Consider the following 24,127-nt stretch of genomic DNA (forward strand, 5'->3'; position numbering starts at 1 on the left):
CCTCGCTGGGCAAGGAGCCTGATGCAGAACTTGATCCCAGAACCCCGGGATCATGACCTGAGCCAAAGGCGCTCACTTTACAACCGACCACCTGGCACCCCAAGGAACTTTCTTCTATTTCCTGAGGGATTGTTCATTGGAATGATCCCACGTGTGTGTGTGTGTGTGTGTGTGTGTACAGACTTCCTCTACTTTTTTCTGCCTCCCTAGTGTCACAGGGTTAGAAAAGTAATTCTCAGTGGCATGACTTCAAAAGAGCACATGTCTATCAGGAGACAAGGGCAGAAGATGACAACAGCTCTGCTTGTGAACAAGGGATGGATACCCCCTTGGGAACTGCTAGAATAGCTAGAAATAGATGTGTATAGTCGATATCTCATGGTTATGGGGGAGAGGGCCAATACCGTAAGAAAATATAACTCGATTGTTTTATATACTCACTGCAGAAGGTTAGGACCATGGGATGAAAATGGTCTTCTTCTGGGGTCTGCGCGGCATCTGCTCTAACTCTGGGATGAGGTGCCCTGTGGGCGTTCAGTTGACATTTAATAATGACGATAAAATGATCCCATTTCTCTGTCCTTTCTGGAAAGTAAACTGACCATAAGACAAGTGAATCATGCCTTTTCTGTGTGATATATATTCAGAGTGCATAAAACTACAGAAATGGTGACCTGCACTGTTTGGTTTTGTAAGAGAATTACAATTTCATGTTGTAAAAATAAATAATAGTTGTGTCATTAACATCATCTGCAGCCATAATGATAATGCATTAAAAACAGTCATTCATTTACTCTTCATTCGTATTTTTAGTTGTTGTCACTCAGGGTGTGAAAGAATATGTTGAAAAGAATCTACAGACTCCTGTTTTTAGTATCATTTATTGATTTAAACATTTTATAAGTGACGGTTTGGACTTAGAAAGTAAATAATGCATGACTGAATTTTGTAATGAGTTATGTAAATATAACACACAACTGTCATTTCCACTTTGTTTTATAAGAATCCCAGGCTTTCATCAACCATTTTTCGTATACAAATTTACCTTACTCTGCAGTCTGCAAATACAAAGACATTTTTCATAATGAAACATGCTATTTACACGTGATTTACACGTGTGTGATTTAGAATAATTACAAGTAAAAAGAATCACGTGAGTAAAAAGTGGTGTTACATGAAAACCCAAGAAGATACAGTGGAGGTTTATAATCCTGTAAGTGCTTATATACTTGTACATGAACTAGTATTCTTAAAATTCGAGTGAAATGAGGCATATTTTATCATTTCATTCAGAAAAGGTCCTCTAAACCTGTACTACTAGATAAAGGAAAATAGTTTAAAATATAATATGAAACAACAAATGAAACTTTTTAATGAACGGTACAGGTTTAAGAAATGCATTCATCTTTAAAAAAAAATAGCTTGACATTTCAAAATATATGCAATTTAACCATGCCTTACGGATATATTAGTATATTTACCTGATATTATTAATGACATTGTAATTCAAGTTTGTGATCACTAGATTTTTAAAAGAAATGACTCACAAAGTATAATCTGATAGCAAAATAGCAGATGTACAACAGTATTCACATTGCAAGCCAAACCAAAAATTTAGACCCATGAAATTACAGCAAATGGATTAGCCAAAGGATTAAAATAATTCAGGTATCTCGTTACATAAAACCTACCCGAGGCAGAGGAAGCGAATGAACCTAGCACGTTGTAACTATGTGTTTTTATTGAGTTGGGAGACCTGTTGATGATTATATAGGGCCAGAATGGTTGATGAAAACGCACTGGCTATTTATCTTATACACTGAAATGAACAGGCAAGGTGGGGTTTTTTTGTTTGTTTTTTGGTGGCTTTTTTTTTTTTTTTTAATCTAAAGTACGGTTTTGGGAAATGAGACCCTTTGGTTTTGTAAAATGGCTACTCACAGTTAAAGAGTCAGAATTCAGGTAGGTTGATTTTGAAATGAAGAATGATATGTGTTATTTCTGGAATGCACTTAATCGGTACATTTTAAAAGCATAATGAGACAGTTCTGTCACTTGATTACCAAAGTTATAATGGAGTTGCAGGCAGATGTTATAAAACGTCGGAGTTTTTCCAAGGCCAAACTCCCAGGAAGATTTTTTTTTTTTTTAATAAGGTAAAAGTTGTTTATCCATCTCTAAGAAAAATCAGAAAGTCTTTCTCTCCATGGACCATTTTTCTTTTTTAATTTGAACCTAACTTGATTTTCATGGTAGTCAAAACCTGCCAGGATGGCATGAATTAATGTCCACATAGTTGGAATAATATTTGCTTATCTCCAGATTTTTAAAGGAGACAGTGATTAGTAGCTTGTAAACTTTGCCAATCTGGGCCTTAGACACCAACTCAGCAGGAACAACAAAACTGAGAAAATAGGACTGTGGGTCACAGTTGTTCACATCTGATCTTAATTTCTTCTGTTTTCCTTAGCCACATTTCTTCTATTTTTACAGTGTTTATTAAGCATATTTCCATTAAGAAACAAAAATGGTAAAGGCATTGAAGGCGAACAAGGATTAATATTGTGTATTATTTCAAGACACAGGCTTTCTTAACACTGAAAATCACAGGAAGAAAGTACTTGTATTTTCATAAGTGTCAATTTATATGGTAGCTGCCTGTTTCTTCACAATTTCACAGTAAGTCAGTGTGAAATAAATAAATGCCAACTGACATTGAAATTTACCCTTTTCAACTTTTTAATTTTTCTGGAGTTGTCATATCCCTTCCCTGCACTGACTACCTGATCTGTTAGAGTAAAAGACCCTTGAGATGTATTAAAACAAAACAAAACAAAAACTAAATGAGAAGTGAGAACCAAAATTCAAAGATATTTGACCTATAGAAGCACATCTTTCCAGAAAAGAAAAAAGCTGTATTATTTCTATATAATTTTCTGTTAGTGAACACAAACTTACATCATGGAGACTACTTGATAAGGAGTTTGACTATATTATTAATATACTAACAAAAAATGAAAACATTTTCAGTTCAGGGATTAAAGAGTCTTTAAATCTTAGTACTTGCTCAAATCATTCTAGTTTTGGGGATACCTAAGATAAAAAGGCATAATGCCTTCCTCATTTTTACTCTTTTAAATAAGATAATTCACTTCTTTTCCCTTAAGAATAAAATACTTTGCTAGAAATGATTGAATTTTCCCGGGGGGGAGGGGTGGCTTTGAACTGGGACTTGTAAATGATCCAACCTGTGTCTTTCTGTGTTTAAGAGCATGGTAATTAGTTAATTCCGGTGAATAAGTGAAACTGTACGTTCAGATATGTACACCAGGATCTCAAAGGCAGAGAGCTAAGAGGGAGTACATTGTATATTGCTTTTTCAATACGGTAGACTTACAAAATTGATGGCAAATGTTTTCAGACCGTCAAAAAGAACCCCAAACACCATGCTATGCCAAACTGAGTTACAGAGGGGTACTCAGGAAGCAAGACAGTATAACGGTCATCTCTAGATAAAGAGCCAGTAAAATCAAGTAACACTGGGTGTATCGGCCTTATTGGAAAGTCGTTTTTAAAAAGCAACCTCCTTACAAATGGAGGAAGCTTCTTTTCTATTTCAGTGATGAGCAGTGTAGTACCGAAGTAAAAATTTACTATTTGAAAATAAGAGGATTTTGCTAAATGAAGATCTTTGTAAGGGCAAAAATAGGAGGTTGTCCAAAAAGGTGGACCCTGAAACTTCTTGAGAAAGTGTTCAAATTCAGTATAAAGGAACATAGATGTATTTTAATCTCCTGTTTTTTGAACTGAGAAGCCCAGGTCTCAATGATCTCAGTCATTTCCACCCCAAGCGATCTCTAAGTGTGTACCTTCTTCTCCTTACCTCCTGAAGCCACACTGTGCTCAGTGATTTGCAAGAGAACAAGAGGAGCCCCAAGCCAAAATAGTGACACACGATTTTCGCATCTTTCATTAGAGCTGCAAAGAAAGAAAAGAAGGAAAGAAGGTAGGAAGGAGAGAAGAAGGGGGAGGGGAGGGAGAGGAAGAAAGAATGAAAAGAAAAAAAGAGAGAAGCTAAGGGTGCTGGCCTCCTTTGAGGGCCTGATTCGTTGCCGGCACACAACAGCTGGACATAGAGGCCATGCCCGTCACACTCGCCAAGAGTCTCGCTCAGAAACAGTATCAAATCCTGGCGCTCCAGTTACAGCCACACTTCGGATTCGGACCCTTTGGCTCTTTCTCATTATCACGAAGACTATACTAGCGCTTAGTGAGGACACGCGGCAAATGCTGATTGAAGACATAGTGCCACGTTTTCCCAAGAGAGGACAAACTCTGTACAGGGGCAGGGCGGGGGGGCATCTATAAGGCAAGAAGTTCTTCTTCTGCTTCTAAATAGATTCATTCTGATGAGCATATTTTTAAAGTTTCTTGTTTATCAAAGTTCTGGCATGACGAACTTTCTGACATTCTGTTAAATACGAACGCTGTATTTAAAAATCTATAATCAGTTCATCTTTTTTCCCGCTTTCTTCTGGGTTAATGGGGTTGGGCTATAGACATAATTTTAATGTAGGCAAAATTAGATTTTTCTGTCTCTTTTCATCTTCCCTGTTGCTGTCCTTTTTCCTGTAGTCCAGCTGAATCCAGTCAAAAGTATTTCATGTATGCTCATAAAATGGGATGCCTCCCGTAGTCAGGTATCCATTTGCATGTCAGTAGGAGAATTCTTTTAGATAGGGAACAAAGTGATTTTAAGGATCAAAAGAAAAAGCAGTGAGTACCCATTATTCCAGGTCATTGAGTGATATAACAAGAAAGGGATGGGCTTTACAAGTGCCTAGTGACACATTTGAAACAGATCAAAAAAAAAAAAAAAAGAATAATAATTTTGGCTGTCATCCACTAATAATTATCTTTGCACAAGAAGAGCAAAAATCAAAGAATTTTTAAAAACAGCTCTCTGAATTAATGTAGAAAGTTATACAGTCACCTAGGTTATTGAGAGCTTCCCAGCTAGAATGAGATCTACCGTAAGAGTTAATTTTTTCCTGATAGGTTCTTTCTAGTCACATAATACAAAAACAATTCATCTGAGACTCCCAGCCAAGCTTTGGCTTTAATTTCAACATGGTAATTTTTACCAGTAAAATTTGGAAGGGGGTTTCATGCTGTTAATAAACTATCCGGCCACTGGAATAGTTCTGCTTCACTTCATGGAGATTCGAATGAACAAAGCGAAAAAAAAGTGTTTTAAGTGGTTATATGTAAATCTATTGATCCAGGTCACCACAGCCTCGGAAGAAAGCTATCTTCTCTTGCTGGCCTTGAAAGTTAGTGATACTGAGCATAAAGGAGAGACCATAAAAGTAGAGCAGTTCTAGAATTTGATGTCTTATTGGGCTCAGAAATGTATGGATTCTTGTTAGAGGTGATGTAGACTATATTTATTGTTCAAATGATCTGAATATAAATTAGCTTTGACTTAGATTTTATTCTGAGAATAATAGGAATATGGATATGAATAATCCTAATGTGATTATTATTGACGATTCTTATCCCTTATGTCATTAAATACAGCTTAGTATTTTAAGTAAAAGAATGTTGCCAAATTTGCAAACCATGGCTTAATGCCACAATTTGTAACTCTGTTTCTGTGACGTCCTCTATATGTTTTCTGCCACAAATGGAAAACAGAAAAAAATAATTTAAATGCATTTTATGATTATATGTTATTTCCAGGGGATAAAGCCTTAAGGAATCCATCAATAAAATTATTTTTCTTTCTCAGTGCTGAAGAACTTGATACATTTAGAAAGCTTTCAAAAGCGTCTAGCATTCTGAACTTTGGGATGTAAGTTGACTCAAGACAGCAAATCTTTGTCCTAAGTTCCGTTTCTGGCTGATAATTCTGATTAAAAATTATTCAGATTTGTTTCCTCCCTTAAAATTTTTTCTGTTATAAACAATCTCTGCCTGAATTAACCTGTTACATGTAAGTGAAACATCTTTAAGTGAGGGTAAGACGCCACTAAGCACTTGTAATTTCGGAAGATGAGAATACCTCTTCTCTGCCGCAGAATGCCGTCAGCCTCTGGGGTGACCCCCCCGCTTCCCCTCTGCAGCGTCCCGGGAGGGGCTCGGGGTCAGAAGGGCTTCTATCTAAAGTCCAAGACTTGTTCTGCTAGCAGCCCAAGCCCCACTCGAGGACGATGTGACGAATACAGAAAAGACTATAGCTCCAAAACCGAGGTTACTGATTTTAGAACACAGGGTGGTTTTCATTTTTGGTGATTACATTTCCCAACTAGGGAAAGAGATCATTTCTATAATGTCAGAACACACAGAAAAAGGACGTATGAGATCAAATTGTATTCTTCTCACTGAACGTTAGCTCAGCCAGGCAGGTTATAAATGGGAAAAAAAAATGAGTATCACTCGCACACTGGTAGTTGGTTCTTGGGCGCTAATTTTAGCACGCTATTCCGTGACCTACGGCAGAGCTGGCGTTTGGCCTCCTTTGTACCGTCGGTCCAGATGTTCTGACACCTTCATTTGCCTTCATCATGGTAACCAAGGCCGGTTCTCTCTGCCCCCTTCCGAGAGTTGCTCTGTACGTAGCTCTGGGGGCTCTAATCCCAGTTGCCCTGATCCGTGCAGCTGCTGAGAGGCTCACACTGCCTCCCAAGAAAACCGAAAATGGCTCATGAAGGATTTTATTTTCCTCTTTTCTTTTTAAAATAAGAATGGCCAGCAGTCGAATAAGTCATCTGGCTTTCATTCAACCACATGTGTCTATTATGGAAACTGCCTCTCCTTTAAGAATATCTATACCTTCATGCAGGAAAAAATTAAACCTTTTTGCTCCTTCTCTTCTAAAGCTCTTGCCCAACCCCACCCTCCCCATCGGTCCCTGGGTCCTGAGACTCAAATACAGTGCCAGGCAGGAAAGTAGGGGCTTGTCTTTAAAAAGTGGGGTGATGCAAAGCAGGAATTTTGCACATTTCTGATTTTACCCCAACTAATGCATTATGGTCCTACTTGTATTTAATTACATTTAATAGATCACAGTAAAAATGTATTTAGTAGAATCCCTTCTTTATCTCCAAGTAGTGAAAAGGCTACAGAAGGTTGAGTATGAACTGATTCCTGTATTTTTAAACTATGCATCGAAAGAATCAGAAACAAGCGATTACTTAGGCTTGCTATTTCGTTTTCTGCTTTCAAATAATAAGGAATGGTATGTGAGTCTAATATTTAGAACGATCTGATCACCAGCTAGATGAACTGAAAGGATAAATTCACTATAATGGGTTCAAATTAAGTATTTTCCATTATTTATTAACAATGAAAATCATGTTTAAGAATTAAGCATCCAATGATATGCAAAAGGATAATGAGCAAAAACTTTCTCAGGGAATCAACAGTCCTGTTGGACTTTTACAGGGGGATTTTCTAAACTGTGAGAAAAGGGATGCTACCTTACGTTTTGCTATGGTTAACAGGAGGGTAAACCAGCAGCGAATCCATCCACCATTCCAATGATATTCAGATTCATGGTTAGAAGAGGGTTTCCCCAGGGAGGGGGGCAGTAATAGGAGCTGTAATCTTATTTAGAGCTTTAGGAACGGATCCTACGTTTACATGACTTTGCTAAATAATAATCTGATGTTTAGAAGTTCCTCATTGTAGAAGTTCCTTACATTTTAAGACTAAAAATATGAATTACTCATTTTGAAATGTATAAGCTTTAGTGCTATCATCAAAATAGCTGGGAAGGGCAGGTTATTTTCAATATGGCTACATAATCATTTTCAGATGTTTATTAATTATGCTACAGATGATGTCCAACCAATCACATTCTGGAGGCAACATACTGTTATACATACTAAGCATTTGCCATCATAGAAAACAGTAGTAACGAGCTCTTTTTAACTTTAATCTTTCATCTTCTAAGACCTTACCATACCAAGAGGTGAATTAACTTGTCCCAAGATCCATCTACGTTTCTGCAAAGCCTACATTCTCAGTCACCTCACCAGCCTCTGCTGTACCTTTACTCATTTCCCGTCCTTAACTGCTCCTCACTATTCTACAAAGATCGGAGAGTCTGGGCAACATTACATACACAGATCTCTTGGAAGGAACTGAAATCATGATAGGTATTTTAAAAATTATACAACAGAAATAATGTGATGGGAGTCTGTGACTACAGCTTGTGTGCAGACAAACGGCTCCTGAGACAGATGAACCATGTCGTTTGCTCAGATCATTTTTACCCAGGTTGTCACTTGCTGCTGCTCATTTTGCTGTCGTAGAATCGTGAATATCTTCTGAAAGTCCACACCAGCTATATTATTGCTTGGATAAAACACGTCTCTATTTCCCTAAAGGTTCTATGACGAGCACAGAAGTGCAGGTTTCATACGGCATCATACCATGGCTTAAATTATTGCTCGAAAGGTGGTTATAAAGTATTGCTAGGAAATCGTTTTGAGATGAATGCACAATTCAATGTGAAAAGTACGGAGTGAGACTAAGTATTAAGTTGGTGATTTCTTTATAACATAAAAATCTAAGCATTCAGAAATCAGGCTGTCACTCTGACATCCGCTTCTCTGTCCAGAAGCTTGTCGTTTCTAGCGTGGTGGTGCGGATCCGCAAATAGCGTGAGATGCGCCGCGGCTCCGGCGGAAGCTGTGCCTGACAGCCCTAGAGTGAGCGATCTTCATTCCTCACGCTGATTAGTGTTGACTTCTGTTTCTAATAAGTTGGAAGTCTCCTGCTCCAAAAGCAGACTGTAAATTTGAGACCAAAGCTCAACTTAAAACTTGTGAAAGAAATAATGCTACAGAGCCCAGGATACTTAGCTTTTCAAAATAACTACAAATGAAATAATGCACTACTCTCTTAGTCAACTTGTATCTATTCCTGGTAATTGGGATTATTTGAATACTTTTCAGTGATGCCCAGATCTGGCTTTATATTCTCATTACCCTGAGTGATTTTCTAAATACAGACTCCTAGGCCACACCTGCCACCTACTGAGTGCAAATCTCTACAGGCGTAAAGCTCAGTAATTTGTATTTCCGAAAGCTTCCCAGGTAATTCTGTCAAGGGCAGCCAGATACTGCCCCGCTAATGAGTTGAACCGTTGAACAGGATCATTTCTTAGTAAGGATGGGATGGCAATGAAGCACTTGACTGAAGTTGTGTTCTGGTCACAACATATTGGAAATAAAAATGCAAACTTTACTTCTCGACATTCCAGGTCCTTCCAAAATGTCACTCCTTTCAGTCAGGTAATATCTACATGCAGCACACACATGCACACAGCCCTCCTCCGTCCACAAAGAGGATTCATTCCTTTAGAAAACCGGAACTGCTTTACAACGTGAGACTGACTCTATCACTGGCTTTCTTTTTTATGAAAGGGAAAAGGAACAAAGGAAGGAAACAGAAAGGTGTTAGGACGATTATACTTAGGTTTCAGGTGTGAGGAAGGAATTTTGCACACACTCTCGTATATTCCGCCAAGGTTTATGTTCTTCTGTGTATAACATCAGTGTCTGTTCTTCATTTACAACCTCAGACTGAGTCCACTGCTGGGGACAAGTTATCCACGTAACAATAAAGTTTGTTCAGTCATGTTAACACCGTTTATGTGGCTATGAAATCAGCTGCTTGTGAAGGAAGTATGTTCATATCGAGAGCTGCCCATAAGGAATCGTCATTCAGACTGGCTTATGTTAGATTCTCAGTACTCAGTCTCTCATGCACCATGTTTTTCCAGCTGTGTCTCGTAAGATATGCTTATAGAAGTCCCTGAAATAACATAATTTTTGTAGTTGAAGATCTGTAACCTAATAATAACAATACCTGGTTTGCAATTGATTGGTTCTTGGTTCTTGGACTTGAGTTTCTAGGTATTTTGTTGGCTACAAGGCTCTGGTGTCACCCAAAGCCTAGTCAGGTTCATATATAATGGTCATATATGTAATTCATTTTGAATGAATTTTCAGTAAAGTTACACTAAGTGCTTGGAGTCAGACTATATTTGGAACAAAAAGCACAGGGAAAAGCTGCAGATGTTAGCAATGGCCCAGCACAACTGGAAATGGTTAGTTGACTTCAGAAGTGCATTGTTACTTGGCCCGGGGCTCTGTGGGTCTTCCAGTCTGCCTGAGACAGGCATCAGCAACTCTTGCTGGGGCTGCGTTAGGTTCAGAGGTGGAGAGAGGCCAGTGTTTGCTGGGGCCGGGTTTAAGGGAGTGAGATGGTTTCCAGTGACAGCATGGCGTAGACAGGGTCTGGGCATGGGCTCAGGAGTGCTCAAAATGTATAAGAAACCTATGTGTACAAGTTTTATCCTCTGCCCTGTTGATCCATAACACCTGCCCTCAGCAAGCCAGGACCCCAAGGAGCCTTCAGTGAATATATTTAATGACAGTCTTGATCTGGAGTTCCTTGTTGATATCTCCTAACCTCAAATACATGATTTCAACTGGTAGCAGTATTTCTATTCAAAACACAGAGCTTGGTGGTTTTCCAAACTCTGAGGCTTTGCCTTTTGTATGTATCAATTTAATTTTGCTTTATTGCTGGAAATCTTGGAAGCATTTTGCAAAACTAAAAGCCTTGCTGCACTTGTGAATGAGATTTTGTATAAGTTGTCGCCTTGCTTTGCTCTGTGTTTCCTGGAGAGGCGCACGTTGCCTGTAACAACAGAACGCTATGTCTCTGATACTGTTATCCCTGGACGAGAGCGTGAGACCGTGAGAGTTTGCATTTGCAGTGCCGGGTCCACGGCCCACTCAAAGTCTCAGGCAGAGGGGCCTGCCTCAGAGTCGTAGCAGGTCATGGCTCACGGGCCTCCCGAGAGTCATATATTAAAAGGGAAATCCAAAATGATTTAAAGTAGAAGAGATGACCATCAAGGCAGGTTTCAGACAGTCTGGTCACCTGTTATACAGAAGCTTTATCTTCTTCCTCTCACTGTACCGCACTGCAGAGCCGAGAGACCCAACGATATGTTGTGCAGGCGTTGACGAGTATTCTTTTTTTATTATGGCTAATGTTACCTATTTATTAAGATTCCCAAAGCACATACCGTGCACTGTTTGGGGTACACATGGGGGCATGTGACTTTGTTGGATAACTGATTTATTTGCAAGTGACTTTGTTTCTATCAAAATAATACTGATGCCAATATGAGTCTCTAGTACTGATGCCTAGTCAAAGTGACTTCTTCAAATTAGTTGCCTAAAAAACCACTAAACCAGAGGAGCTGTAAGTGCCAAATTATATTTTCACGTATCCCTTTTAGAGTGGGTTATAGCCATTTGCCTAATTTAATACCACTTGACTTCTAAGAGGACATCCATGCACATTCCTTTTAATCTGCCACAATAAAATGCATGATGTTTGCAATAATTTTTAGGTAAGAATACTGTACAGATATTAGACGAAATACTAACTGTGACCCAATGTTGCACCCACAATTCCTACGTGGAGGTTATAGAGACTCTATTACGTAGGACAAATAAAAATATCATAGTTTTTCACAGCTTCTAACTTCCAGGAGTGCAGCTAGTGGGAACAGCCACTTTGCGCCGTAACTTGCAAACACATAGCAACAGTGTAACTGGTAATCAGTGGTAGTAGGTTGGCAAAATGGTAACAGATTAGACTATTGCTTCAGACTATAGCTTCAAAGATACACTTGGATTACATTGTTTGAAAAGTGTAGTTTACATCCTGTGATATATAATAGATGTCTGGTATATTTTCCATTGTGACATTTGTGACAATGCAAATGGCTACTTCTTCTCTAAGTAGAACCATATAAACTAAAAGAGTTTGTTATTCTTTCGACAAATTAAATGTATATACAATTCATGTCTTGGGCCCTATCACCAATTACTGGATAATGAAGTGGATTTTCAATGATGCTTTTAAAATATGCTTCCCACAGATATTCTTAAGTATAGAGAGAATGATCATATATCTAGAATACTTGCTTAGACAAATCTTTACAAAAAGCAGAGAAATAGGTCGGATGATTGCTGGAAGTCCCTTGCAGCCTTATGGTTATGAAACACATTGCTTACCACCAAAATGTTTATTGACTTAGTTTATCATAATAAGCTCTAAGTTCCTCTGCAGAATAGGCGTAAATTACGTCAGTGAAGCTCGGTCCCCCCCCCCCCCACTGCTGTGCTGTGCGGAACCCACGGCTGAAGTGTGATCTGTTCTGGGTGTGAGGACGGAGGTGCTCCCAGCCTGTTCCGTCCACACTGCCTGCAACCTCCCCCTTGCTCCACATGAAGGAATTGGATTAATCTCCCAGCCCCCTGAAGAAATTCCTGTGTAATTACCCCCCCCCGAGAGCACCCTATCCTGAGTCTATTCAGCTCCCCTAAAATAAACACACTGGCCTGCCCCCCCCCCCCCACACATTGTTAAAAACAGAGACCTAGACCCAGGGAGGAGAGGGACAGGCCAGCTTCCGAAAGCTGGGGGTCTGGATCCTGTCTCCACACTGAGTGTGGCACTGGTGTCCTCACGAGCCTTGGTGTGAGAGCCGAGTTCAACGATTACCAAAGTGATCATCATTTTAACAAATACTTGGCATATCTGTAAATGTTTTCTAGCTACACGCTTAGAGAACTTAACACTACCAAACCTCAGAGACTACAGTAGACACTAGTTGATACGCCCCGCAGCTGAGTTATGGCATAAACAAATCATAACGCCGAGAAATCACTCTTTCATTCAGGAGACATAAGCTCTCAATGAGTATACCGTCTGGAGGAAACGGCCACTCCAAGGTTTCATGGAAACAAGTATTTCCAGTTCATTAACCTCAGTAGAAACTTGGGTTTTATATTAGATTCAAAATAGAAAAACTCTGGATGTGCTGTGCTGCTAATTCCAGGGTGAGTCTGTGATGATATTGTCATGCATGCTGATTAGGGGGAACGGGTCTTCATTTTAGCACCGCATGCGACAGAAGCCCATCTGTCACTGTGGCAATGGCTGGGCCTGGGGGCTAGACCTACTTCAGTGTTCATGAAGGGAGTCACTGAATTTAAGAGCCACATCGATCAAACTGCAGAAGAAAAAAAAATTTTTTTTTCCCAATCTCAAAGCCATAAACACAGGGTTCCCCCACCCTTATTTTGCAAGAAGAAACAACATTCTTGGCAAAATATCCTACAGCGTCTTTCTCACTAATGCCAGCATCTGGGCATTTGCTCCCAGAGTGACAGGAGCCCTTAGGAGGCATCCAGCAGGCGGAGTGGGGGGACATAGGGGGAGGAGTAGGGATGCTGTTCATTAGAATACAGTTGAGTACATTGTACAAGCTACCTATTTTATAAGTGCTAAGTTGAAACGGGTCCAATGCAGCAAAGCATTTCGTTTTAACTGATGTTTGTTAGAAGATGACAACAAGACCTTTCTGTAATCCTAGTTACAGATAAATCTGTTATTGGGAAATTCTATTTCCTCTGGATTCCATGCTACATTAATTAAATCTAGAAGATATATTTACTAAGCAGACATACAATGCTTTCTCAGCATCTGAAGTCCTTGATTATATGTATTCTCAGTCCAAGCACTAATCTGTGTAAATAAGTGAAATTGTATTTGGTTAATAGGTTACAGTTACATAATATACCAACTACACAGTAGCAGATTGTGAAAATCGAGTAATGTTGTGTGAAATGTAATTATCTAGAAGAAGAGAGATGTATAAAAATAGGTAATATCCCTAAAATATTTTGCTGAGTTATAGTTCTTCCTGCTGGGAAGCTGACCACACTGCCATGATGTATGTATGAAATGTTTGTTCAGAAAAACAAAATTAGAAAATATTCTTCACATACCAACTCACTAAATGTAGGAATATATCATCAAAACTGGCTCTCAAAAGTGATATAGATAAATGGGGAAAGATACCTGTATGTGTGACAAACACGAAAACACGGAATCTATTTATTAGTTTTGAAAGGGGGCCCATACTTAAAATATATATATATGACCAAAAAACACTCACATGAATGGACACATCTTGCTACCCCCCCTCCATTTTTTTTTCTTAATTGACAGTCATCATCCACCTTTTTCTAGGATTATTGCCTAACATAACACAGAAATTCTGCTGCTTGTTCTCAGCAAAGTAGTGAAAGAGAAACCATCTCTTTCCACTCTCCTGTCATGACCCATGTTCTGGGCTTGTGCTTTTTGGAGGAGTCTTTGATCTGCTGTAGGTCTCAGAGGCTTGTCTCCCGGAGGAACATGGTGCCGATGTTGTAGGAAACTTTTTTTATCCTCGAGGAGGAAAGAGAAGGCTTTGGCTGCTTAGGACCAGTCCTTACCTCCAGGAAATAGCAGATCCCAGGGATTTCCTTTGGAAAGTTATCTGGAAGCTCTTCACGGGACCGAGGAACGAATGTGAAACTTTCTTCCCGTTTTAATAATCTAAGGAGGAAATACAGACCATGTGAATCAAATAGGCAGGGCAAATGAGAATAAATGGACAGAAAATTTAAAGGCTCAGGAAGCCTATCAACGACAAGGCTCAAGTTAACACCCCTATTTCTTTGTTCAGATGTGGCCTTCACAGGGCTACAAATGCTAGGAAATGTTGTTTCTAGGGGAAATACCTTCATGTTATAATTTTTTTAAAGAAGCTGTGCCTGGTCCCACTTGGAAGTATTTTTTCCAATTTGATTTTTTTTCCTAAGCAAAAGATGAAGAAAACTGTATAATGAAATTTTTGTTCGAACATGTAGTATTTACCCTTTCTGTTTTTAAAACCTAAAACCTACATTCCGAAGCACCCCTCTTATGTTCTGTAGACTCCATAAGCTTTAAATGTGTATCCTGTGTGTCAACGACATCAGTCATCACTGAGCATTTTGAACAACACTCCCAACTCGGAGCCTCTGTCCTAGCTGGCGACTGATTTCTAGCAATTCGTGTTTTGTGAGCTCCAGCATTTATTGGTCAGACAGCGTGACTCTTCCCTCCCAGTCACACTTAAAGACTCTTTTCTAGCATACTAACACTACAGACTTACTCGTGTCCAGGCCCGTGACACGTCAAGTGTGACACCCAGACCTAGAAATGTGGCCCAGCAATGCACTTTAACTCAGCAGCTCTTACGGATTGCTTCTCAAGATCAATCTCCTGGGCACCCTTGTGAATATAATGTTGATGAGAACACCAGGTTTTGTCAAGGGAGATAGAAACAGGGAAATAAAGAAGCAGAAAATTAAGCCTGAAAAGCAAACAAAAGCCCACAGGAATACAGAAATTTAGGATCAGTATCAGCACGTGTCCAACCATTTGGTAGCATTCCAGGAAGAGGGAAGAGGGTGAGGGTGGAGGCTGACGGAGTAGGGGAAGATGAAGTTTTGAAATCCTAAACTAAATGTTTAGACTTTTATTTGGAAGGCACAGCGGAGCCAAACCCATCATCCCCTTTTTCCTAAAAACAACTCCTTTTCCTAAGACAGGTGGATGTTAACAGCAGATGCAAGTTGTGCGTGTAAGAGACGGTCAGGGAGGAGCCGTAGAGACAGAGGCAGAGTCAGAATGGGGTGGGGGGTGCGAGGAGAACAGAGGATGTGTGGAAACCCAAGATCTCTGCTCCAGCAGTGATAACCACCTTTACACTAAGAAGGGGGAAAAAATCATTCTTTGATTCTTGATAAAAATATCTGAAAACAACAGTTGGTAGCACTAAGAATTCTTACAGTAGGAGCAATCTATATTTACTTTTACAAATGGAGTTGAACCATTTTCTTTATAAAGGATTTTTTGTTTAAAGTTTTAATTGACCGTTTCTTCAGAAGTATTATACAATGATTACACTAACTTGGAATATAAAGAAAGGGGCTCGTTCTGATATTTCAGAATTCTTTCAGACACCTTATTTCTCCGTATCACCCTATGCAAAAATCTAAACATGCTCTTCTCTGACAAATTTATGAATACATTAGAGTGAATTTGCTCCTAGGAGCAGCAGGACAGCGATGGCATTGGAACTAGAATCTGGGTTTGTTAACTCCTCGTCAAGCTCAGCCCTACAGTAATAGTAAGGCTACACTAAGATCACTTTCTTTCAATCAAACCCAGATGGAGGTAGGGCATTAACGACAATCAGAATGAAAGTCGTTCGTACTGTTTGCTTTCTGTTTTACAGATGTCAGTCTTCTTTCAGTGTAATATATAATCAGTCACTGCAGAAGTAAACAATACTTAAATTTAGCACTGAATTCCACAATAATCTTGCTTAGCTCGAATAGAATGATCATCAATGTGAAATCTGGGTATCAATGTCAATCAACAAACATGTTGAGTGCTGGTGACATGCTCTGACAGTCCTCTGAGTGGAGGAGAGGGAGTGGGGATGCGCAGAACAGGGTAACACAGAACTAAAAGGGCAAGAGATACTGACAGGAACACATTAGCAGCAATGCAAGGCAGCATATAGGAAGACATATGATAAAATCCAAAGGAGTGAATTCTGTAGGGTCAATGTGGAAATGAGGACTGTGGATCTTAGTACAAAGGTCAAGAACCACAGAAATAAAGCTCATGCTTATCAATTATAAAATAAAGCAAAACCCCAACCTTTCAAGTAAGTTCCTTAAAGACCCAAGAAACAGGTAGGATTCCATAGGAGCTGTGTTCCTCTCTCCCTATATGTTAAGCCCTCTATTTTTCTCATGCTTTGTTTGACTCACCAAGTTCTCTGTATGCTGCTGTACTTGAGATGTTCTCACAGTGAGAACGAGCACTGAGTTGACATCTGTGGAAGTATTGGTACATGACTGGGAAGACGGGCGCACTAGCTGCTTTGGAGGCCAGGACTTTCAAATAATTCACTGTACTTTGGTAGGAAACTCTTCACAATGACTTGATCTCTTGACATTTTAAACACGTCTCCTATTTACCGTGCTAAAAATGACAAGGACAGCAGCTTCCATGGGGCTTTATTCTTTTCCAGCTAAGCATTTTCGTATTAATAAACTAAATGCAGTTTTAAATTTCAATAATATAAATGAGAGCACATAAGTAAAGTGATCCAAGCTCCTGTGACATCCAGGATTTAGCAGCCTTTGTATAAATGAACAGTCAAGTGCAATATTCAGACGGTTTCCAATAGGCCAATCTGAATGCCTACTGGTGGGGCTGTGCAGGGGGTCAGGGGAAACATTTCACACAGCATGCCTGCTGCTGATGAGTCGTGGGGCTGAATAAATGATCAACTGTGTATACGGGGATTAGGAATGCATACCCTGATCACCCAGAACCTCTGATCCCCTCTGAAATGCTTTATTAAGTCCAAGTCCCTGGGCTGGCTCTAAAGCTCTGCCTAACAATCCCTTTCTTCAGCAACTCAGGACCGATAGGGAAGCTTGGATTCTACACAAATCTAAATTAATCCCCAGCTGTAATCCCCAGCTGGTTGATATACAACCTGGGGGGTTAGGCAACATGTGTAATAAATATTTGGAAGCCACACTAATCCTAGCTCACCTGCCTGTCACTATTCCTCCTCTCAACAAAGATTTTCCTACCAATTGATTTTCACAATGAGAATTCATTGCCGCTTTGGGTCACCGGACGGCCCCCCAGCATGTGGCAGGGAGCTTGATACTTTGAAGGTCCATGGACCTGCACCATCACTGCTACAAAAATGAAGCCCATCTCTGACTCACTCAGCTCTTGTTTGCATGCCCGTTTCTGCCCGTTTGCAACAAGTCTGTGCTCTATCCTGTATCTATCCTATAAATGGAATTGAAACTTACTCACGCTGAGGTACCAATGACCTAAATGTAATTTACATTTTTAACACAAGACTCGCAGTTTTAAAAAGGTAGTGGAATTATAACAGTGACATTTCAGGCAACTTATTCTGGGATTTATTATCTTCTGCAGATGATACTTAAATTGGCTTATATAAAGTACAGCTTGGTCCTCTAGAGCCTAAGGTCAGAATTCAGCCTTTTATTCTTCTGTACACTTCTCTATACTTTTCTCCAATTATATACGCTGATGTCATTGGGAATTAGGGTGGTCTTCATGGCTATTTGCTATGTGCATTGCCCATACTGATCTAGACTACAGAATTAGGGAAGATACTCAATCATTCCAGTCTCTCCACCTTCATGCCGTCTTTGGTCAGTGAGCTCAGCAGTCGGCCAGGCCGCACTTAGTTACTAAACACCTTCTATGAGCTGGGTGCTGAGCCAGAGCACTCCTGCTTCTGATCATATTCGTTATGGGGCAGGAGAAGACTGAGAGAGAAAGAAGAATTTTTATTTTTGCTGAAGATGTCTTTCCATAAAGTGGTCTGTTTTTGTTTTGTTTTAGCTGAGTTGACACTGTGGACAAACCCATAGACATCGCTAACCTTGCTGAAATGAATACAGCTAGCTGTAGCGTCGGAAAGGGACCAAGCAGTACATGTGGTTCTCTAAGAGCTGCCTGTATGAAGTCATCACGTGAGATTGGAAAATCTTTGTTTCAACAACCAAAAGGGCCAGTGCGACGTGCAGAGCTCTGAGACAGTCTAGCAGAGGGCTCACTAGCTTGTCCACTAAGTGCTGGGCTACCAAAAGATGCTGTAAGACCAAGGCGAGAAGAAGTAGGATATGCTGCATCTTTCAGAGCACAGGGCCAGAAGGACTGTCTGGAAAGTGACCTTTTAAAGATTTTGGATGTCTGAAATGTCTTTAGTTCACTCTCAGCTTGATTGGTTTCATTAGGCATTAAATTCCTGTTTGTTTGGAAATTATTTTCCCCTCAGAATTTGCTGCTAGAAATTCAGATATCATTCTGTTTTCTACTCCAGTGGATACAGTTTTTTCTCCTTGTATGTCCATCAGTCTGTCTCTGGTGTTAGGAAAATTGATGACAATATATCTCAATGAATCTTTTTCTCTTTTTTATATTGAAGTACAGTTAACACACGATGTAACGGTTTCCGATGTACAGCACAGTGACTGGACAACTGTACGGTTAGGCAATATTCACCGCAAGTGCGGCTACCATCTGTCAGCACACAATCCTATTACAGTACCATCGACTACATTCCCTGTACTGTACTTTTACTCCCATGACTTATTCCATAAGCGGAGGTCTGTACCACCCACTCCCCTTTATCCCCATTTTTAGAAAAGACTATTTATTTATTTGAGAGAGAGAGAGAGAGCATGAGCAGGGGGCGGGTAGAGGCAGAGGGAGAAGCAGGTTCCCCGCTGAGCGAGGAGCCCCATGCGGGACTGGATCCCAGGACCCTGAGACCATGACCTGAGCCAAAGGCAGCCGCTTAACCAACTGAGCCACCCAGGCGCCCCCCTTCCCCTTTTTTGCCCACCCTCTCCTCTATGGCAACCACCAGATGGTTCTCTGTATTTATGGGTCTGTTTCTGCTTTTCATCTTTATTCATGTGTTAGATTCCACATACAAGTGAAATCATATGGTATATTGTCTTTCTGACTGACTTCACTTGGGATAATACCCTCTAGGTCCACTCATGTTGTTGCAAATGGCAAGATCTCATTCCTTTTTACTGCTGAGTCATAGTGGGGTGTTTATATATGCCGTATATTTTTTACTGTTCATATGGATACTTAGGGTGCTTCCATAACTTGGCTATTGTAAATAATGCTGCAAAAATCTACGGGGTTTCTTTGGGTAAATACCCAATAGTGGAATTACTGGATCGTATAGTATTTCTAATTTTAACTCTTTGAGGACCCTCCATACTGTTTTCCGCAGTGGCTGCGCCAGTTTGCATTCCCAGCAGCAGTGTAAGGGGTTCTTTCATAGCCGTCCTCATCAACTCTTAGCTCAAGTGTTAGGTAATAACTCATTGTCGTTCTGATTTGTGTTTTCTGGATGATGATGAGTGATGTTCATCTTCTCGTGTCTGTTGGCCATCTGTATTTTTCTTAAAGTATCAGATCAGGTCCTCTGCCCAATTTTAATCAGACTATTTTTCTGGTGTTAGGTTGATGAAGTTCTGTATATATGTTGGATATTAACCCCTTACCGGATATATCATTTGCAAATAGCTTCTCTCATTCAGCAGGTGGCCTTTTTGTTTTGTTGATGGTTTCCTTTGCTGTGCAAAAGGTTTTTATTTTGGTGTCATCCCTATAGTTTATTTTTGCTTTTGTTTGCCTTGCTTGAACAGACAGATCTAGAAAAATGTTGCTAAGGGTGATGTCAAAGACGTTACTGCCTATGTTTTCATCTAAGAGTTTTATGGTTTCAGGTCTCACATTGAGGTCTCTATTCCATTTTGATTTTATTTTTGTTCATGGTGTCAGAAAATGGTCCAGTTTCCCCAATACAGTTTGTTGAAGAGACGATCTTTTCCCCATTATATATTCAACTGACCATGTAAGTGTGGGTTTATTTCTAGGCTCTCTATTCTGTTGATCTCTGTGTCTCTTTTTGTGCCGGTACCATACAGATCTTATTAGTGTAGCTTTGTACTGTATCTCGAAATCTGGGATTGTGATAACTCCAGCTTTGTTCTTCTTTCTCAAAATTGCTTTGGCTATTCAGAGCCTTTTGTGATTCCATACAAATTTTCAGAGTTATTTGCCTAGTTATTTGGAAAATGCTGTCGGTATTTCTATAGACATCAACCGAGTCTAGAGATTGCTTTATATAGTATGGACGTTTCAACAATATTTATTCTTCCAATCCAAAGCATTGTATGTCTTGCCATTCCCTTGTGTCCTCTGCAGTTACTTTCATCAATCTTTGATCATTGTTGGGTACAGGTCTTTAAACCCTTTGGTTCAATTTATTCCTAGGTATCTTATTCTTTTTGGTGCCACTGTAAATGAATTGTTTTCTTAATTTCTCTCTCTACTACTTCATTATTAGTGTATAAAAATGCAACAAGATTTCTCAACTTTGTATCTGACATTATTAAATTTATTACCTCTAACACTTTTTTGGTGGTGTCTTTAGTGTTTTCCATATTTTCTATATATCATGCCATCTGCAAATACTGACAGTTTTATTCCTTCCTTGTCTAATTGCTGTGACTAGAACTTCCAGTACAATGTTGAATAAATGCAGTGAGAATGGACGTCTTTGTCTTATTCCTGGTCCTAGAGGAAAGGCTCTGAGGTTTTCACCATTGAGTAAATGCTATTTATGCATTTGTTATACATGGCCTTCACTAGGTATGCTCCCTCTAAAAATCCACTTTTTTGAGAGTTTTTGTCATGAAAGCATGCTGCATTTGTCAAATGATTTTTCTACAGTTACTAACATGAGCATATGATTTTTATTCATTTTATTACCATAGTTTATTGATTTGCAGATTCTAAATCATCCTTGCACCCCAGAATAAATCTTATTTGATTGTGGTGAATGATCCACTTAATGTATTGTTGAATGCAGTTTGCTGGTATTTTGTTGAGGATTTTTGCATCTGTCTTCATCAGGGATATCGGCCTATAATTCTTTTTTTTTTTTTTTGTGGTGTCCTTTTTTGGTTTTGCCGGCCTAATAAAATGTGTTTGGAAGATTTTGTCTTACATTTTGTGGAATAGCTGAAGAGAATTGGTATTATTTCTTCTTAAGTAATAGGTAGAATTCACCTGAGGATACATCTGGTCCTGGACTTCAGCTTTTTGGTAGTTTTTTGATAGTTTTTTGATTACCAAATCAATTTTGTTAATTGTTCTATTCAGATTTTCTCTTTCTTCCTGATTCCATTTAGAAGATTGAATGTTCCTAGAAATTTATCCATTTTTTGAAATTGTCCAATTTGTTAGCATATAATTTTTCATAGTACTCTCTTATAATCCTTTGTATTTCTGTGATATAGGTTCTTTTCCACATTTTAGATTTATTTGGTTCCTCTCCCTTTTCTTCTTGAGGAGATTAGCTGAAGCTTTATTAATTTTGATAATTTTGCCTTCCCAAAGAACCAACTCCTGTTTTCATTGATCTTTGCTATTGTTCTTTAGTCTTATTTCTCTGATTTCCACTCTGGTCTTTCATTTACTTTCTTCTACTGACTTTGGGCTTTGTTTATTCTTTCTATAGTTTCTTTAGGTGTGAGCTTAGATTATTTGAGATTTTTCTTCTTTCTTGAGGTAGGCCCGTATCACTATTAATTTCCCTGTTAGAACTGCTTGGACTTCATCCCAGAGATTTTGCACCCTTGTATTTTCATTTTGCCTCCTTGTATTTTTTTTCTTTTTTTTTTAAATTTCCTCTTGGGTTTTTTGCTGACAAATTGGTTACTGAATAATGTGTTGTTTACCCTCCACATATAGGCCTTTTTTCCAGTTTTTTCTTATGATTATGGTCAGAAAAGGTTGCCTGGTATGATTCCAGTCTTCTTAAATTTATTGAGAGGTGTTTTCTTGCCTAACATGTGATCTATCCTGGAGAATGGTCCATGTGCACTTGAAAACAATATATATTCTGTTGGTTTTGGATGGGATGTTCTGGATATATGTTAAGACCATCTGGTCGAATGCATCATTCAAAGACACTGTTTCCTCAGTGATTCTTTGCCTGGATGATCTAACCACTGATGTAAGTGAGGTATTAAAATCTCCTACTATTACTGCATTATGGTCAATTTCTCTGTTTATATATGTTAATATTTGCTTTATGTATTTAGGTGCTCCAACGCTGGGTTCATAGATATTTATAATTGTTTTATCTCCTTATGGGGTTGATCCCTTTATCGTTATGTGGTACTTTGTCTCTTGTCACAGTCTTTGTTTAAAGTCTGTTTTGTTGGACAGAAGTTTTGCTTCCCAGACTTTTTTTCCGCTTCCATCTGCATGAAATTCTTTTACCATCCCTTCACTTTCAGTCTGTAGGTCTTTAGGTCTGAAGTGAGTCTGTTGTAGGCAGCATATAGATGTAGATGGGTCTTGTATTTACATCCATTCTATCACCTTGTGTGTTTTGATTAGAGCATTTAGACCATTTACGTTTAAAGTAATGATTGATAATTGTGTACTTATTGGCTTGTTGTTGTTGTTACTGTTCCTTCTCTTTCCTTGTGAGTGATGGCTTCTTCAGTGTTATGCGTGGCTATTTTTTGTGTCCACTATAGGTTTTTGCTTTGTGGTTACCATGAGGTCGTATATGACATCCCAAACAGTCTATTAGCTTGATGCTCAGTTAAGTTTGAACACATTCCAAAAGAATTTCATTTTTACTACCAGACTTCACATTTTGTGTATATGTTGTGCTATTTTACATCTCATTTTGTGAGTCCTCTTAATTTTTTGATGTAACTGATTTTACTACTTTCATGTTTAACCTTCATACTAGCTTCATAAGGGATTACAGTTCTTTCCATTCAGAATTTTCTTATTTCTAATTATGGCCTTTTCTTTTCCACTTTAGTAAGTCCCTTTAATATTTCTGCTAAGGCATGTTTAGTGATTGAGTCCTTTAATTTTTGTTTGTCTGGGAAACTCTTTCTCTTTTCACTCTGAATGGTAATCTTGCTGTGTAGAACATTCTTGGTTGCAGGTGTTTTTCTCTGCAATGCTGTAAATACATCCTGCCACTCCCTGCCTGCCTGCAAAGATTCTGCTGAAAAATCAGATGATGGGCCTAAAGAGTTTTCACAGTACACAACTAGTTGCTTTTCCATCTTTAATCTTTGACATTTTAGTGTTTCATGGTGTGGTCCCCCTTGGTTCACTTTGTTCAGAACTCTCTGTGCTTCCTAAACCTAGGTGTAAATTAAAGAAGCTTTCTGCTCCTTTCTCTTTCTGTGACCCTCTATAATGCAAACATTTTTTCACTGCAAAAGATCCTTACCTTTCCTCATTTTTTAAAAATTCTTTTTCTCTTTTTGCTGTTCAGCTCGGGTGCTTTCCATTACCTTGTCTTCCAGATTGCTGATCCCTTCTTCTGCACCCTCTGACACACCACCGATTTGTTCTGGTATACTTTTTATTTCAGTTATTGTATTTGTCAACGCTGTCTCTTTTTTATATTTTCTCTTGGTTGGAGTTCTCATTGAGTTTATCCACTCTTCCCTCCAGTAAGCATCTTTATGAACACCACTTTGGACTCTCTTCTCTGGTAGGTGGCTTA

The 24,127-nt window shown here is 39.1% G+C and overlaps 1 protein-coding gene and 1 long non-coding RNA gene across 6 annotated transcripts in view; one reads left to right on the plus strand and one right to left on the minus strand.

Annotated features, from left to right (window-relative positions):
- Positions 1 to 24,127, plus strand: part of LOC125282454 (uncharacterized) — a 406,235-nt gene that overhangs the window by 368,879 nt on the left and 13,229 nt on the right. The window lies entirely within an intron of this gene.
- GUCY1A2 (guanylate cyclase 1 soluble subunit alpha 2) overlaps positions 866 to 24,127 on the minus strand; it is a 425,356-nt gene continuing 402,094 nt past the window's right edge. For all 4 annotated transcript variants that reach the window (XM_044386700.3, XM_057316734.1, XM_048217277.2 and 1 more), the window contains one exon: positions 866 to 14,484. In XM_044386700.3, coding sequence (XP_044242635.1) covers positions 14,277 to 14,484 — 208 coding nt within the window. In that variant the 3' untranslated portion in view covers positions 866 to 14,276. The remainder of the gene's footprint in view (positions 14,485 to 24,127) is intronic.

The sequence above is a fragment of the Ursus arctos genome, unplaced genomic scaffold, assembly GCF_023065955.2.
Source record: "Ursus arctos isolate Adak ecotype North America unplaced genomic scaffold, UrsArc2.0 scaffold_22, whole genome shotgun sequence".
In the NCBI taxonomy this organism is placed as follows: Eukaryota; Metazoa; Chordata; class Mammalia; order Carnivora; family Ursidae; genus Ursus; species Ursus arctos.